General features: G+C 45.0%; 1 protein-coding gene across 1 annotated transcript in view; it reads left to right on the top strand.

Moving 5' to 3' along the window:
• CTNND2 (catenin delta 2) overlaps positions 1–18,614 on the top strand; it is a 966,176-nt gene that overhangs the window by 852,107 nt on the left and 95,455 nt on the right. Inside the window, exons 16-17 of the mRNA XM_034657085.1 lie at positions 1,066–1,140; positions 3,466–3,616. Of these exons, the coding sequence (XP_034512976.1) occupies positions 1,066–1,140; positions 3,466–3,616 (226 nt within the window). The remainder of the gene's footprint in view (positions 1–1,065; positions 1,141–3,465; positions 3,617–18,614) is intronic.

Genomic DNA, 18,614 nt, shown 5'->3' on the forward strand with positions numbered 1-18,614 from the left:
GGCTTATTTCAGATTGGCCAGGTTCCCCTCTGTCTATGTTGGGAAGGATGGAGGGAAGGGCAAGGCACTGTCTGGGAGACTGAGCACAGAGGATTAGGTAAGGGAGAGGTGACGGCAAAGCGAGGAGTATCCTCAGCATCATTAAGAGAAGCAAATGTGGGGTAACAGGCCCAGGCACAGGTGACCCCTGTGGGCAGAGTATGTAACATGTTGGTGTCTTGATTTCCTCATCTGTAAAATAAGACTACTAATACCAACCTCCCCGGGCCTTGGGGAGCTAGACAAGATCACTGATACACAAGCCAGCATCCCGGGCCTGGAGGGAAGTGCTACTGCAAAAGAGGTCCTCTTAGGGCTTATGCTTCAGCCTGCTCAAGTTACCGAGAACATTCCCCATGGTCTCTTAAAAGGTCCCGAATATCTCCCCAGAGTTAAAGTTTATGTTTGATGTTCATCTTATGATATGCAGACATTGACCCTACATCTGATTTCCATTGTCTTCTTCTTTTTTTTTTTTTTTTTTTTATTAGCTTCCCTTCTTAGTTTTAGGGAAGAAAGCCAACCATGAGCGGGCTGCATAAGCTCAGGTTTCTAGTCTTTTCCAGGCACTGGAGACAAGAAGGTTCACAGATAGTGGAGGAGATGGATGAAAGTCATATCTCAGCATGTCAGATTGCCAGTGAGATTTCTGATGACACTAAAAGAGGTTTTGTGCTGTCTTCATGAAGGTCCTTCTTCCCTCGGAGGCGATATCCCATCCAGACACCCAGATTCCATTAAGCAGCTTCCAAACCTCGAGGTTTTTCCATGTCTAAGACTTTCTGCTTATGGATCTCTTTGCTCCCTGAGAGCGGGGCTGTGAAACAGTTCATTGCAAGCAAGAGGTGCTTTAGCGAGTTCTCTTGGCTTCCCCACCCCCTCCGGCTTCCTAGAGCTTGAGGCAAGAGTGGGGGCAGGAGAAAAACAGACAGAATGAGTTGATCGTGATAAGAAACTATGTGAATGTGACTTCTGACGTAGGACAGGATGAAGTTGTGTGTTTTTTTAATCTCATATTTCATGCAGGGCTGGGCTGAGGATGTGGCAGGCATGGCGTATGCCCTACGTTCACTGCCAGAGGGGGCTCCCTGCCTGCCACAGGTGAGAGCCAGCTCTGGGGTGCTTGCCCCAATGGGGAAGGGGGATGGAGGGGCCCGGTGGGGGAGGGGTGGGGACGTTCCTCCACACCTTCAGTGGTCTGCTGGAGGACTCTGCCACAGAAGAATCCAGAACTTCATGTTGTGAATGTCATTTTCTTAGACTGTAAATGAATTTGCAATAGACTAAAACCCTTATATTGCTTGACTTTTCTAGTATACACTCTTCTCTGGAACACCGTACAACAGTATAAAGTATATATGTCAGTGTCCAGAAAGTCCGGGCCTACCTGCATTCCGTTAAATGAATCTGAATGCTTTATCATCCCGATGGTGCAGGTACATTTCAGTAGTAAGATGAGCAGTGTTCCATTAAAGCCAACCACCACCAATCCGAAACAAATTGTCTTACTGTAAACAAACTGCCATACTTTATAAATTGGGCATTGAATGATGGCCCTAGAAGTAATACATTTTGATCTAAATGTTTTCTTAAAATTCTCTTACAATTTTTACTCTTGATTTTAAAATTTTAAATGTCATATTTACCTCCTGTCACCCCTACCTTTTTCTGACTCCTTTCCTTTTTGTTATTCAGCCAACAACATATTGGCAGTATGGTCACCAACTCACCTCCATGTCCCACCTCCAAATACAAGTCTCTTAGNCCATGAGTGGGCTGCATAAGCTCAGGTTTCTAGTCTTTTCCAGGCACTGGAGACAGGAAGGTTCACAGATAGTGGAGGAGATGGATGAAAGTCATATCTCAGCATGTCAGATTGCCAGTGAGATTTCTGATGACACTAAAAGAGGTTTTGTGCTGTCTTCATGAAGGTCCTTCTTCCCTCGGAGGCGATATCCCATCCAGACACCCAGATTCCATTAAGCAGCTTCCAAACCTCGAGGTTTTTCCATGTCTAAGACTTTCTGCTTATGGATCTCTTTGCTCCCTGAGAGCGGGGCTGTGAAACAGTTCATTGCAAGCAAGAGGTGCTTTAGCGAGTTCTCTTGGCTTCCCCACCCCCTCCGGCTTCCTAGAGCTTGAGGCAAGAGTGGGGGCAGGAGAAAAACAGACAGAATGAGTTGATCGTGATAAGAAACTATGTGAATGTGACTTCTGACGTAGGACAGGATGAAGTTGTGTGTTTTTTTAATCTCATATTTCATGCAGGGCTGGGCTGAGGATGTGGCAGGCATGGCGTATGCCCTACGTTCACTGCCAGAGGGGGCTCCCTGCCTGCCACAGGTGAGAGCCAGCTCTGGGGTGCTTGCCCCAATGGGGAAGGGGGATGGAGGGGCACGGTGGGGGAGGGGTGGGGACGTTCCTCCACCTTCAGTGGTCTGCTGGAGGACTCTGCCACAGAAGAATCCAGAACTTCATGTTGTGAATGTCATTTTCTTAGACTGTAAATGAATTTGCAATAGACTAAAATCCTTATATTGCTTGACTTTTCTAGTATACACTCTTCTCTGGAACACCGTACAACAGTATAAAGTATATATGTCAGTGTCCAGAAAGTCCGGGCCTACCTGCATTCCGTTAAATGAATCTGAATGCTTTATCATCCCGATGGTGCAGGTACATTTCAGTAGTAAGATGAGAAGTGTTCCATTAAAGCCAACCACCACCAATCCGAAACAAATTGTCTTACTGTAAACAAACTGCCATACTTTATAAATTGGGCATTGAATGATGGCCCTAGAAGTAATACATTTTGATCTAAATGTTTTCTTAAAATTCTCTTACAATTTTTACTCTTGATTTTAAAATTTTAAATGTCATATTTACCTCCTGTCACCCTACCTTTTTCTGACTCCTTTCCTTTTTGTTATTCAGCCAACAACATATTGGCAGTATGGTCACCAACTCACCTCCATGTCCCACCTCCAAATACAAGTCTCTTAGGGAAAAAAAAAAAAAAGTTATCTATTCTCAGCCTTTCATCATTCTCTACCTTTTCTGGGCTTCTTTTTTATTCCTCTTTACACCCAAAACCAGCCTTTCCTGTCCTACACCTCTGTATCTGAATGTATCAAGCACTCACATCACGCGAATGGTTCGCCAGGTCAAGGACAGCAAAGGCTGGTGGCAGAGATGAAGTGTGGTAACTGATTAACCCAGAAACCTCTATCGTATCCTGAGGTCCGAAAATAAAGTTAAGTCATTTCAGTACATGCCTAACACATTAAACCCTTCCTACCACGAGGTCTTGATAATTCAACCTTTTTGGTTCCTGTAAACAGCAGTCTGAAAACCCACACGTGCTATTTGCTTATAGGGTTTTTCCCCCTTCAGCTTCTAAGGTCTTTGCCTTCCCTCTTGTTGCAGTGGTCAGTATACATCCGAGCTGCTGTCCGAAAAGAGAAAGGCCTGCCCATCCTCGTGGAGCTGCTTCGAATAGATAATGACCGTGTGGTGTGCGCAGTGGCCACGGCACTCCGGAACATGGCCTTGGACGTCAGAAACAAGGAGCTCATTGGTACGTTCTCTCCCAATCCACAGTATCTCAGATTTTAAGTAGAAAATATTTCCTGGTGGGGTGCCTGTGGTCGAATCAACAGACAGAACATCTGCTCGTGCAGAAATAGTGCGTTTATTAGAGGCCGGGTTTTCCCAGCTGTCCCTTCTACTTTAAATCCAATGCGCTGATTTATCCTTTAAAATTTAGAGGAAAATGCAATGTTTGTTGACATTCCTAATCCTTGCAAATTAAAAACAACCACAATGCTTAGCACTGGATACCATTGTCCTGAGCCCCTAAATCTCTGTCCCGCTGTTTGTTTGCTTTCCATATGGTGAACTGGAATTGTAATGCATACACACCACACCTCTTCCCCTGTTTTAAGATTCATTTTGGATTAGACCACACCAGCTCTTTAATCCTATTTTAAAAGACTCATCTCCCTCTAATTCGGTATTCAAGAAATAGGAAGGATCTTTCATAAATGAAACATTCAGGAGGCTATATATTCATCTATTTATTCAGCGGATATTTATCCATGACCTGACCTCCTTTGTTCCAGGCCTGTTCTAGGCCTCTCCTAGGCCTGGAGAGTATATCAGCAAGCCAGATAGAGAGGAAGCCTTGCCCTTGTGGGGTTTACATTCAGGAGAGGGGAGAGGTTCAAGGAACAGAATATACACATGAACCCCATGCCGTGTTAGAAGCCTTCCACAGGGTAAAGGGAATTATAATCGTGAGGCTGCAAGTGTTTTTCATTGAGATGAAATTCACCTAACATTACATTCACCACTTCAGAGTGCTCCATTTCCATGGTATTTCGCTTTTTCACAATGTCCTACAAACACTGTATCTATCAAGTTCTAAAACATTTTCCTCACCCTAAGGAAAACCCTACAGCCATTAAGGAGGCACTGCATTTTCCCTCTTCCATGCCCCTGGCAGCCGCAATCTCCTTTCTGTATCTGCAGACATCCCAATTCTGGATCTTTCATGTAAATAGAATCATATAATATGCGCGCTTTCGTGTCTGGCTTCATTCACTCAGCCTAGGGCTTGTGATTTTAAGTGGAAGGTCAAAGTCAAGATAGGAGTTGTGGAAAGGTGACAGTAGAGCCAAGACCTGAAGGAGGTGAGAGTGGGTCATGTGGCTCCCTGGGGGGAAAGCACTAACAAACCAGAGGAGTAGCTTCTGCAGGGAGCCCCCGGTGGGGGACCTGGGAGCCGTGCAGTGGGTTCCAGGTCTTCAAGGGCTCTCGTGTCTGGAGCAGATGGAGTGGTAGGAGCCCAAGTCGGAGAGGCTTCCTGGCTTCTCCCTCTGCAGGTGGGAAGATCCCAGGCCAAGGCCGGTGGATGCTTGGAGAAGTGGTTAACCAAGGGACCCGCCCAGGGAGACACAAGCCTCCCCACAGACATTTGTCCTCCTGGTAGGGCATCTAAGATTAAAGAGGATGATTCCAGTAGAGTCTGTGGTCAGTGCCACATGAAGCCTGGCAAGCCTGCTTGCAGGTAACAGGTGTCAGTGGAGTTCGGGTAGCAGGGAGCTGGACCACCCACCATGCCAAAGGTTCACATTATGCAGCTCTGGGCTGGGGGCAAGGGAGAAAGCAGGTGAGCATGGGCAAAGGGGGCAGTTGGAGTACCATGCGTGGGTCCTCATTTCATACACAGATTTCACATAAATATGTGGGTCTAGTTCTGCTGTCCTCATTCCTGAGCATGGCATTCTAAGCCCTTTGTGATCTGGAAACCAGCCATTTTTTCCTGCCATTTCATAATACCCATGATATCCTCCAATAAAAACAAAAATATTTGCAGACCTCCATCCATTTATTTATTTACAGGGAAACCAGACTTCAAGTCTGTGTGTAATAAATGCAGTGATTTTGTTAAGCTCGCAGTATATGATAAGGCATGAAAGATAAACTCACAATTTGATATTTATACTTACTTTGACTATAACTTAAAAATTTTTGTGGATTTTGTATATTTAAACTAAGTCATTAACTCAGAAGGCTACCTTCTCCGTTTCCACTTTTCCTTTCCTTCCGTAGTCGTTTCAGACGGGACAGAACCGGGGCTTCCAATAAAATCCTAGTGCTTCTGTGTAAAACGGAGGGAAGAAAATCAATAGCTAAGCAGTCCACTGTCTGGATACTAACAACTACTAGGTATTGTGTGTTTGCGTGTTTTATTTCCTTTGGTGGATTAAAATATAACAAAATAGGGAATCATTGATTGCTTTTCTAGCTTGCAGGCATCTCTCCTTTCTCAAAAGCCCGTTATCTCGTGCTCTGTCTGAGGCAGGAACATTTGGAGCTCCATATTGCCCGTGTTAAATTAAGCCTTTACTATCAAATGTCACCAGACAGGAAAAGGGAGCCAGCCATTTAAAAATAGAAGTGAAAATATCCAAGTCACCGGCTTTATGGAATCAATAACTTTTTTCTTGAATGAGAGAAGCAGAATTTAACAAAACAACAACACACCTTTCTGTTCTATCCAGGAGAAAGGCAGTGTGACCTCTGCCAGCCCTTTGACTTGAAATACTGTATCAAAGTTGGGATTTTTATAGAAAATGCTCTACAGAACTTTGTATATTGAAAAGGAAGCTGCAGTGTCTTTGAACAAAGAAGAGCAGCAGTGACAAAGAGTTGAACTTGAACTTCTCTTTTCTATCACTTCTTCCCCAAAGCTTTGGTTTCCGGGTGTTAAAGATCGTCTGTATTCTGACGTCTGTCAGATGGATGTCTCTGTGCGAATTCCACACCTCGGGGTCCAGTTGTCTGTCCAGCATCTCCACTGGATGTCAATCAGGCATCCCAGATACATCTCCAGACCTGAGTTCCTTAACTTTCCCTCCAACCCCAGTCCCTCCACAGTCTTCCCCCAACAGCAAATGGCAGTGTGTCCTCGCCGTGGGCCACGCTAGGCACCTTGCAAGGCCCTTTGACCTTCAGTCCCCGTATCCAGTCTGTTAGCAAATCTGATCTTGCTTCTGCATTCTCCCAGAACCTGACACTTCTCATTTTTATTGTTTTTTCCCCGTCATCGCTCACCTACCTCATTATTACCTTGGCACCTGCCCAGTTTCCGGAGCTGTCTCTGCCGTCGCCCCCTACCGTCCACTCTCAATGCAGCAGCCAGAGTGGTCCTGTTAAAACCTTAGCCAGAGCGTGTCACTTCTCCTGTCCGCCCCAGCATAAGTGAAATCTTTGCCAGGCAGATCCAGCTCTCTGGTTCCCCTCCACACTTGCCTTCCCCTCTCATGCTGTCACTAACATGCTGTGGTCACTGGTTCACTGAGGTTCCTTTATCACGTGAGCCGTGATCCTGCCTCAGGGCCTTTGAACTGGCTGCTCCCTCTGCCTGCAGTCCTCTTTCTCCAAGTGTCCATGTGCCTCTATTCTCATCCCACTCAGGCTTTATGTTGCAGTTTCCGGCCCCCATTCTTAAATTCTACCCCCTTCTTCACTTTGCTTTTCTCCACAGCACCAATCACCTCCTAATATATATAGCATAACACTTTTTTATCTTGCTTTTTGTCCATCTCCCTGCCACTGGAATGTATGCCCACTAAGGGCAGAAAGTTCTGTCTTGCTGGTCCACTGGGGTAGCCCATGTACCTAGAAGTGTGCCTGGACCCATAGTAGGTACCTTCATACATTTTCGCCGAATAAATGACAAAAGTAAAATTTTTCCTGCCTGGCCATCATCTTAAAATGAACCCCAATCAGCAAAACATTAAGTAAAGCAAGTTAAATTAAACTTTACAGAAGAACATTTTGTATTAATAAAGAAAATCATTTCAAAAAACTAGTTCATTTTCCTACTAAAATTTACTAGATGTGTGCAGACACTCACAATTTCAGAAGAAACCCCATTTTTCCCATCACTGGTTTGGGGTTTCAGTTTAAATTGCGACTCTTTGGAGATGGTTCTTTAAGTCAGGGTGGGGGAGGAGCTACTGCCACATTTCGGTTAAGGCATGGCTCATCTTCCGTGATCCATTGTTGGGAAAACTCCCAATGAACTGTGCAACAGCGGTCCTCCCACTCCCTCAGCTCTAATGAGGACATTCTAAAAGGAATGTCCTCTTCCCATCTGGGTTTCCGTGGCTCTGTGTCTGTCTCTGCCATTGGGCAAGAGGTGTTATCTACTTCTCTCTGTCTGTCTACAGATAGACCTTCTTATTCTTCTCAATGATCCAGCACAGCCGTCCAAATTAGCGCACGTGCGTACATTTCTTTGCCGCCTTCCAAAAATGTTAATTATCCTTCTGAGTGAAGTGTTATTTCATCATTCAGAGAGGTTTTTATAAAGAATGGTAATAATTAGCTTCAGTGAAAAGAGCAAACAATATTATATCCCTTTAACAAGTATAATAAAATGCCATCCATTCCAGCACATTGCCAGTCCCGATAAAGACGGCAGATATTTATTTTAGCCAAATCTCTACCTTCTCTGCCAACAAACAGAGGAAACTCCAAAAAATAAAAAACTTCAAGCATGTATAAACACTAGACTAGAGAGAGAGCGATCACCTGGCCAACGTCGGTCATTAACCCATTGCTATCCATCCAAGGAAAACAATCCTTAAGAGAGTAATTGCATCAAATGTGCTGTTTTGTTTTGCTGCATTTGCAGACAGCCCAGAAAATCAAGACTACATCAGAACCATTACTGTGGATAATGTGGGCACTGCAAGTAAGTTTCCCACCAGGCAAGATCATCTTGTCTGTGAATGCCTTTGTGCCACGTTCGAGGCCCCGCCCATGCCACCCCTGCCTCTTATTTCTTTTGGCTTTTCTTGAATTCTTCGGCCATGCCAGCTTTCGTACCATCATCCCCACTTCAGGACTTTCGGACTTCCCACCCGCCACTCGTAGATTAGCTCGGGGTGGCCTTCCCAGTGAAGGCTGTGCCATGAGCTCAGAGCAGACATGGATAGTACCTGTCAAGAGACGTTTTCATTTCTCTTAGATTTCCATCGTGTAATTTTATGTTTGCAATGTCTTTTACGTTTTTGTGTGTTTGCATCTTCCCCTAATGAGATAACAGACAGGGATCAGGTACCATATTTATTTTTATGTCCTGTAGGGCCTAGCACTTTGCTGTGCCCATAGCAGGCACTCAGTACATATTTGCTGAACTGATTCGCTAATGGGTGAAGAACACGGGTATTTATTCTGAAGAATGATCCGGAAGAGGTTTGGGGAATCCCAGAGAGAGAGAAGAAGGAGTAGGAGAAATGTCTGTTTCGTCTTCTTTCCACGGCTTCCAGCTTCCAGGCAATAGAAAGAAAGACAGCTTAGATGCTCCCTGAAATCCAGGACTCTTGTCAAGCTCAGACTCATTCTGCTGCCTCCTGGGAAGAGGCTTGAGGAAACAGTAATGTTTTCTGTGTGTGCCTTGATCATTGCCAGAAGTTCGTGCTGGCAGAGTGACTGCACCCCCTTTGGGTCGTATTGGCAGAGCTAACGCAGCACCCTCCCTTCACTTCCAGGGCGGTGGCTGCTTGCCACGTTTTCTGGCAGGCGATCTGGAAGCACCCTCCCCGCTCCCCCACATCCCTCCCTGGACTGAAGAGAAGGACATTTCGCTGCCTCATGAACCTGGCCCCTCCCTAGTTTACCTCATCCTTTGCGTGATCCTTTCCCTCGATTATCATTTGGGTGGTTGGGTCACCACATCCGGAATGATCTATAAGAATGTTTCTTCGACTCATGGCCCCGCACATTCATATTATAAGATTGTTCTTCTCATTCAGCCAACCTTCTACCCACCCCGTCAGCTAGCTGAGCTTCTGTCTAAACAACACATTCTCCATTGGTTCCAAGTTCTGACGGAGCGCCAGACACAATTTGACTCTCTCCAGATTCCTGGGTGTACCTAGTGATACTTTCCCACACTAATGAAATCATGAACAAAATAAGGGTAGTTTCTTGCCTGGGAGTTAATTATTCTTTAAGCAGGAAACCCATTGCTGTTTCTCTCCCTTTTGGGGGTTTTCAGATTATCCTTTTCATTCATTTGGGGAAGTAGGGGCCAAGGAACTGGGGGCATTCTCTTCCTCACTTTTTTTTTTTCCTTGCCACAATGTTTTAAATATTCAGGTGAAAGACTTTCTCTGACCACTGTAAAGACTGTTTATAGACATTGGTTGCTGGCTATATTTAAAGGACAACATAAAAACTTCCTTTGAAGTGAGAATAAAGACTGAATAAAGAAAAAGATAGTCAATTCTATTAACGGAATGACCTCTTCCGTGCCAGATTGTTACCTAGGGAGCAGTGTATTTTCTTTTGGAGAACTAGAAGGAAAAGGGGGGAGTATCTTCATTATATCTCTACTGTCCTGAATGTTGCATAGCTTTGTAAACATTTTCTTTCATTTAGTGATCTCACAGCTGAATTTCTTGAGATGTCTATCCATGGAATTGTCGACCTGGCAGTACTGATCTTCTTCCAAACTTTGGGGTACATTTTTACTCAATTCTGTAATCATCAGAGCATGTTCTCAGGGAAATAAAGAGTTACCTAAAGCAGGGTCTCCATCTCCAAGAAGAAGCATTCCAAATATTACTCAGGAAGTCATTCCTCAAAGTTTGTCTAAATTCTTTGGCCCAGGATTGAAACACACCTTGGTTCTCATCCCCTGTGTACTGAAAATATCACTTTGCAACCACAGTGTCTCCTAGCAAAACTGGAGAAAAGAGGGCTCTAAAACTGTATGGCCCACCCATCAGTCTTAGTGTGTGGAAGGGGCACTTGGGTGGCTCAGTGGGTTAAGCATCCAACTCTTGATCGCAGCTCAGGTCATGATCTCAGGATCTTGGGATCAAGCCCCAAGTCGGACTCCACACTGAGCCTGGAGCCTGTTTAAGATTCTCTCTCTCGGGGCGCCTGGGTGGCACAGCGGTTAAGCGTCTGCCTTCGGCTCAGGGCGTGATCCCCGTTACGGGATCGAGCCCCACATCAGGCTCCTCTGCTATGAGCCTGCTTCTTCCTCTCCCACTCCCCCTGCTTGTGTTCCCTCTCTCGCTGGCTGTCTCTATCTCTGTCAAATAAATAAATAAAATCTTTAAAAAAAAAAAAAAGATTCTCTCTCTCCCTTTCCCTCTGCCCCTCCCTTACCTTCTCTATCTTAGAAAAAAATGTATGTGTGTTTTAGTTTCTCATCTCATGTAGATGGCTTGCATTTGGCAGAACGTTCTGGGATATGGTCCTCTCACAGGTTAGTCATCACACAGCACTGAGGGCATCTTCTTTACCCATGTTCTTGACCCTGGGGAATCCCACCTTTGCCCAGGGAAAGACCAGAAGCTCTGGAGAGCTCAACTGGGAGGCCATGCGTTTTTTTCATTTCTGGGCATGTGTAAGACTTACTTTATTAAGTAGGTTTGAGGACATTTTAGAGACACACCTTCTCTACTTTTCAAAATGTGTTTCTTCAGACCCTGACAGATGTTGTTTTAATTATAAAACACATGCAATTTCAATTAGTATTTTTAAAAAAAGCCTGGTTTCCTGGACGAGGTGATTTATCAGTACACTCTATGATGGCTCTCTTTAATAACTTGATTTCACAAGCCAAAATCTAGGCGGCAGGGAAGCTGTGTGCTTTAGCCAAAACTTGGTATCTTCAGATTAGGTTCCTGTTAGAGCCCCCAAACCCGAGAGCCTAATCTCGTGAACACTGCCTTCTTTTCCGGCTGAACCATGGGTTCTTCGTTAATTAACTTTGGACACCTGTTGGGGAATTTTGGCGGCTGGGTCTGGCAGATAAGAATTGCTTGGAAGGGGAGTTGTAAATAAATTGAAGAGCCGATAATTATTTTATTAAACAAAACTTAATGATTCACCCCTTGGAAATACTCCATGTGGGGAAAAGGCAAAACTGACTGAAATTTCCAGTTGATCCACATTTCAGGACCTCTGCTTAAAGACCTCAAAGAAAAGAGGAAAGAGGAAAGAAAATCCACCTAACTTTACTCTGAGTGGTTAGGTATTCATTTTATGCCTAGCCAGTTTCAGAAGAAAATGCTTTCAAGAAGAGAATACATGAGAAATGAAATGGGTCTCCCCAAATACCCCAAATCTTGAGAATCTAAAAAAACAAAAGAGGATTTTAGCAGGATAATGTTTTTAAATGGTATTTTTTCTATATGTACACTACCATCTTCTCCCCTTTATGCCCTCCAAAAAAAAAAAATTTAATCGAGTGGAAAGAAATTGTTATCTTTACTCTCTAATACTAAAAATGTCAGATTAGAAAATAGTTTAAGAGCTTAAAGATGAATACTCTTTCAGCCATTTGGGCTTATGTTTGGCTGTATATATTGCATTGGATGTTGAAGAATTACAGAGCAGGCAAGGACAGCCATAATTGGGGGTTCTGCTAAAGAAAAGGCGTGTGGGCTGGCACCAAATACCGAATGTGCCAGTGGTTCTGCCCTTGAGGGCTCCTAAGGCAATAAAAGAAGGAGAAAACGGACATTGTAGTAATGGGGCAGCCATCCCAGGAAGAAGAACACAGCAAGCCCCAGGCGAGAGGCTGGGAACTCAGGAGGCAGACAGACGATGGAGATGCAGCGCCTCCTAGCGTCTGGGCAATCTGTGAAATGACGTAAGCTCCTTGAAAAGCAGCAAGCTTGAGAAGAAAAAGCTCATCTGCTCATCCTGTCAGACTAGAATCAAAAGTTTGCTTGGTAAGAGGACAGGGGAAGCAAAGAATCATTCCCAACGCCTCCTTGCCGAAATATCCTGAGTGGTTTCTAGAAACTTAGTTGAAATTCAGAGATTTCTTCTCCTACAACCAAGGAAGTTCATTTATTGTCTGTCAGAAAAGACTGGGTGTTTCTGTGGGGTTTTTTTCACATTTACAATGAAATTTCCCTATTCAGTTTTGTGCGTTCTGGTGTCTTTGAACAACGTCACATAAAATAAATGGCTTTGGAGAAGGATGATAAAGGATAAGTGGCTTGTCTCCCAAAACACAAAATATCCTTTGAGCACCAAATTTTACCATTCTTATTCTTTTTTTAAAGATTTTATTTATTTATTTGACAGAGATAGAGACAGCGAAAGAGGGAACACAAGCAGGTGGAGTGGAAGAGGAAGAAGCAGGCTTATATCGGAGGAGCCTGATGTGGGGCTCGATCCCATAACGCCGGGATCACGCCCTGAGCCGAAGGCAGACGCCTAACCGCCATGCCACCCAGGCGCCCCTACCATTCTTATTCTTGAACATGGACAACTGAACTTGACGCGTTACCAGCCAGGCTGGTGCAGGGATATAGTAATGTGCAATGTGTTGCTTTTAATTAGGAATCACTAGTATTCTAACATCAAAACAAAAGGGCATTTGATGTATAAGATAGATCAAAGATAAAAAATCCCCATGGTCCTCACATGGAGACTTGAACAGTTTAATTTGTTCATCAGGAAAGAAAGTTGTAGCCATGAAATGGAGAGTGGTGGGGTTAAAGTTTTTAATTGAGTGTTAATTAACTCCACAGACTGATACCACCTGGCATCTGTGTGAGAGTCAGGTCCATTTCAGGAGTGACCTTGTTGTTCTTAAAATGTTAGAATGCAATGTGGGTGTGAGAGATGACCCACAGGCTTCTTTCACCAGCAGATAGTTATGGAGGGCCACTGTGTGCTGGGACCACTGGGAATTCTATGGTGAGCAAGGCTTCACCTTGCCTCTTTGGACCAGAGTTCCCATGTGCACCATGAATGGGTAGCAAGTATGCTGAAATTGTGATGCCCTCCACCCCCAGGAAAGTCTGGGGGTTACCTGAGTCCGCCCACCCTCTTGGATCTATGGCCTCCAATGGGGCATAGCTGTTGTCCAGCAGAGCTCTTACGTGCAACACACTGCAGATACTCTGTGTTCTATGTGTGCCAGGCCGAGGACACCATTGGAAAGTTCTGCCCAAGACAAGAGTCCCACCTTCACACGCCAGCATGAGACATCTTCACCATGTAACTCTCTCTGGGGCTCAGAAGGTTAGGCTTTCAAGTCATCATCAACCCAAACCCTAGTCTTCTACCTGCCTTCCTGTTTCCAGTGATAGAAATGGATAGAGAAACTTTGGCGATTGTTTTCTTCTTTTTCTTCCTCTCTCTAGATGCATCACAGTGCCTTCTTTGTACTTCTTCAGGGAATTTCTTGAATTCTCTGTGTGATTCCTGTGCATCTTGCCTTTGATTTTCACCCGTAGGGTGACAGGTCCAGTGTATACCATGGCTTCCTACCTGGGGCACCTTGCGCCCCTCAGCCTTCCTGTGCGCACACCCCCGCATCCCTGTTCACCTTGAGCTCCAAGCAGTTACTCCGGCTAAGGACTATTCAGTGTTGCCGTGATGTGAGTGACACAAAATGAACTCTGCTACCTGATTTTTTTCAATAAAACAGTTTTTATTAAGCCCTCCAGAAGTCTCCATTTATTCTAGTGTGGGCATGTCTCTCTTCTGTTCTTGCTTGACCTTTGCAGGAGCATTTGATATATTCCTTTGTCATGGTTTCTAGGATAAAACTTTCCTGTTTTTTTTCCTCCTCCTCCTTCTTTACCCTTTGGCTCTTTCTCATCCACTCTATCTCTCAACTCTGTCTTTGGTCAATCTTCTATAAAGCCCATCATATAAATTATGTATTTCTGATAATGTATTTTCCAATTCTAGAATTCCCATTTGGCTCTTTCTTGTAGTTTCCATTTCTCTGCTGAATTTATCCTTTTTTTTTTCATGTACATTGTGCACGTTTCCCCTAGAGAGTATATATATCACAGATAAAGTCCTTGTCTGCTTTTTCTACCATCTGGGTTATTTGTAGATTTGCCTGTACAAGCTATCTTATCTCTTAATTGTGAGTCACATTTTTCTGCTTCTTTGCATGTCTGTGAGTTGTTATTTATGCCAGACATTGTGTGTTGAAGTATTAGAATTGACTGAGGTAGATAATAAAAAAAGAATGCCGCATTTCTTCTATCAGGTTGCTAAAGGTGGAGGGCTGAGTTAATCCGATACATACTTTAGCAATATCTGGGCTTTAAATTCAGCTTAGTTGCAGCTTTTAGTTAAATTCAGTTTTCACCACTGAGTTCAAGTGTTTCAAGATGTGATCAGTATTTAACCTATAGTTGGGCTAGGAAGCTGAGCACCTGCAGAGCCCAGAGAGTTCTCTCTAGTGTTACGGCCCTGACATTAGTCTCCTGAATCAAAGGATCTCTCTCTCTCCCCTTCCCATCCCTCACTCTCCCTTTTCCCCCTTTCTGCTATAAAGCTCCTCTGCCAGCTGTTTGGATCCTTGCATCACCTACATGTTTCAGATCATTTTACTCTCACTTTCTCTCTCTATCCCCCTACTTGCTGTTCCTAAGTTCACAGCTTTCCTTCCAGTTGGGCACACGCCCTACGGTTCCCACTCTTACCTTTCTCTCTCCAACTCCATCCCTTCAGCTGTTCTCCACCGCCCCCCACCCCCGTTTTTTCACTTCCTCCACTCTTTACCCATCTTCCGAGACAAATGCAGCTTCCCCCCCCACCCTTCCCAAAACTTCCCTAAGAACTCTACATTTATTTTTTTGCCCCACTGGAACTCTTTCATGGTCATCTGCGCACCCCCCGAATTTAGCACATCAGGAATGCGTGCACAAGATTTGTAGTCGTACATAATGCATCCAGTGAAGGTGAGTTATCTTCTTGGCTGAGCTGATAGCGTTTTAGAAACAAGAACAGCTTTCTCCATTTTCTCCTTTTATGCTTCTTTTGAAAGCCCAGACAATGCCTAGCGTTGTGTTAATGGGATGGCGGTCACAGGGAGGTGTCACATCGTTACTGTCCCGTGACAGTGGGAGCTCTAGGGGACGGTGGACAGTATCTTCCTTGTTTGCTGCTAGCACCTGCAGAACAGTGCTGTTTTGGCATCTAGTAGATACTAAGTTTTATTTGAATGAATAATAGGTTGAAGTCATATATTGTGGTTTCAAAAACCAAATTCCCATGGTCACGTGTAGACTTTCCTAATTATTCAAAATTGGTTTGTAGTTTTAACCTACACCATAGCATCTTTGACAGTTGAGACCTACCTACCCTCCTCTTTCTTTCTCACCTTGAACATACCACCACTGACCACTACACCCCTAAAAATAGAACTGTGTGCCTTATTTTTATTATGCAAACCAAAGCAGATGAGAAGCATTTTGTTAGATCACGGTTCTAATCTCGGTTGTACCTGAACCTACCCCCAGAGAAGCTCAGGTATTTCCATTTATTGTGAGGCTTCCTGGGGGATTGTCATAGATAGCTGAGGTTGAGAACCACTCCTCCAGAGTCCAGTGAGACCCATCGTAGATAAAGCAGCCCGCTGACCTCCTGCAAAGCTGTCTTGTTTCAATTTTGTGATATTTTATAATGGCGATTCTAACCCTAAGTGTTTTCCTCCAGGACATCCCATTTCTTTGATTGGAACACTGAATTTTTCTCCAGAAATTATTCTGTTCCGGACTTTTCCTTACAGTACAGTATGTCATGAATAATGGCTTTGAAATAGCCAATTTCCGATAACGTTGCCACAAATGGCATTGACATCTAGAGTCAAAACCAAGCATAGGAGCATCCAGTGGGTATTATGACTCCCTTGTTTCAGTATAATTTCTCACAGCATACTTAGATGAACACAGCATGAACTTCTCCAGCTTGGCAAAGCCTTCTGACTACCTTTTCGCTTAATAAAGGTTTTTATGTTTAAAGACAGATGTAATCAAGAGGACGGGTGTAAAGAGCTTGTTGGAAATTTCACATGCAAGGGTAACACTGACAACGGAGGTCAGCACTTACACGACCACAGGGAGTGTCTCAAATCGTCTCATGGGGGGCGGGGGGACGCCTAGGTGGTGCAGTGGGTTAAGCCTCCAACTCTTGGCTTCAGCTCAGATCATGATCTCAGGGTCATGAGATCAAGCCCCATGTCGGGCTCTGTGCTGAGCATGGGGACTGCTTGATATTCTCTCTCTCCCTCTCCCTCTGCCCACCACCCGCCCCCTGCCCTGTTTTGCACACTCTCTCTTTAAAAAAAAAAAAATTCTTGTAACAGAGGACAGGGTTTTCCCTTGATGTCACGCTCACTCACTTAGGGTGTCCGAGCTCCCCACCGTCCAGGCAGCCTGCATGCCTCCGGCGTGGGCATGGTGAGCTGGGAGGACTGAAGGTGTGCGCTGCTCCCTAGCACCCCCTGCCCTTGGCTCCAGTCTTAGCTAATCTTTGGAACCTGAAATCCTGATCCTTCAAGCAGAATCCAGGTGGTCCCTCTCCTACTCAGGTCCATGGCTTCTTTGAGATTTGTGTCTGCCTAGGTGTGTTGGTTGAGAAAGGAAAAAAAAAAAATGCCCTCGGGGTACCTGTTAGCAAGCAAAGGAGAAGAAAAATAAACCGTTTTTGGCTGCTACCTTATACCTTATGCCTGAATGATTTTTAAAATGTGTTCTCCGTGATATGCAGAGGGGATGCTAGGCAGTGTGTGTTTTAAGTTGCTTTTGAGTCTGTTGACAGGATTTCTCAGATGCCTTTCCATCTGAGTAGCTGAGTATGTTGTGTTCAGGGTTCTCTGGGGTTTGGTGTGGAGACTGCATCAGCTACAGGGAGAAGTCATGGGTTCCCTTGAGGACCAAACTTTTGACCTGCTTTTGAATGGCAGGATGCTAATGCACCCAGCTGAGGAATGGCAGACAGTGGGGAGACCTAAGGAGTAATTCCCCTGGCCACACCGAACCTTCCTCAGTTGACCTGATACTCAACACCCCAGTGTGAGTGTCACCTCCCTCTGTGACACCTCACTTACCCAAAGGAGAGTGATACTGGAATTGTATTCCACTGTCACCAGCTCTCACTGTTGGTCCAGGCTGGGGGACAAGAGGTGGTGGTTAAAAAAAGGTAGGGTAGGGGATGAATATTGGCAAGGATATTTGTTGATGAGGGAAAAGGGTGTTGTTTCCAAAGCATCATCATGGGGGAAAATGCAGAATTTTCACCCACCTGCTTCTATGAGGCAGAGGGCCAGAGCTAGCTGAAAACATTGAATTGCAAAGTAGAGGGCCTCCCCTGGATCACTGTTTCCCATGGTAATCACGTGACCGTGCTTCCCAATTGGGCAGTAAGGCTCTGAGCAGCAACCAACCAATACCAAGCACTCAGTAATTAAGTACAGTGTACAACAAAGGGTACCTTAAATGGGTGAGCGAGCCCACATGTGTAAGTATGATTGCATCCACAGTCATTGGGCGCCCATGGAAAGGGGCAGACTACCTGAATCATGCTTGGCCAGTTCCCACCTTGGCTTAAGGCAGCCTGGCAGCAACCCTGTTTTCCAGTTTCCCACTGGCTCCAAAGGCAACCCCAGGCAAGCCTGCTGGGCTTGAGGCAGAGACAGAGGGAAGGTTTTGGGGGTGTTGGAATGGGAGCCATATCTGGAGAACAGTGCTGGGGAAACAGGAAACCACAGACAAGAGACAATATTAATGACAGTAACAGGCACAAACAGTGCCCCATGGTTAACCTGCGCCCGCCTGCTCCCTGAAGCCCGCGGTAAACCGCGTGCAGCATACACAAACAGCAAGCCCCTGGAATCCCAGGCTAACTTAGACTAACAAATCCGCTAGCTGGTCTTCCAAGGAGCAAGGGGATTGAAATGTATCCAGACTTCACTATAAACTTGATGAGTTCATAATTTTTCTCTAAATATTCCGCTGCACTTTTGAAACAAATACTGCATTTCTGAGTGGCTTTGGTAAGAGATTTTAACTCAGGGGACTGACAAAACCCGGCGGACCTAGGCCTGGGGTGGGGATTCTGTCAGCTCTGGGCCAGCTGCAGTCTTGTCCTCCGGGAGATGGAGTAACGTTCCAGGAGTTTCCTACTTCATGGGAGGGGGAGCGGAGGGAGTGGGGAAGGAGGAAAAAAGTGTGTGGAATGGACCCGCCCATCATGGAGACACATCTTCTGGTGACTTC

This window comes from Ailuropoda melanoleuca, chromosome 3 (assembly GCF_002007445.2).
Source record: "Ailuropoda melanoleuca isolate Jingjing chromosome 3, ASM200744v2, whole genome shotgun sequence".
NCBI lineage: Eukaryota > Metazoa > Chordata > Mammalia > Carnivora > Ursidae > Ailuropoda > Ailuropoda melanoleuca.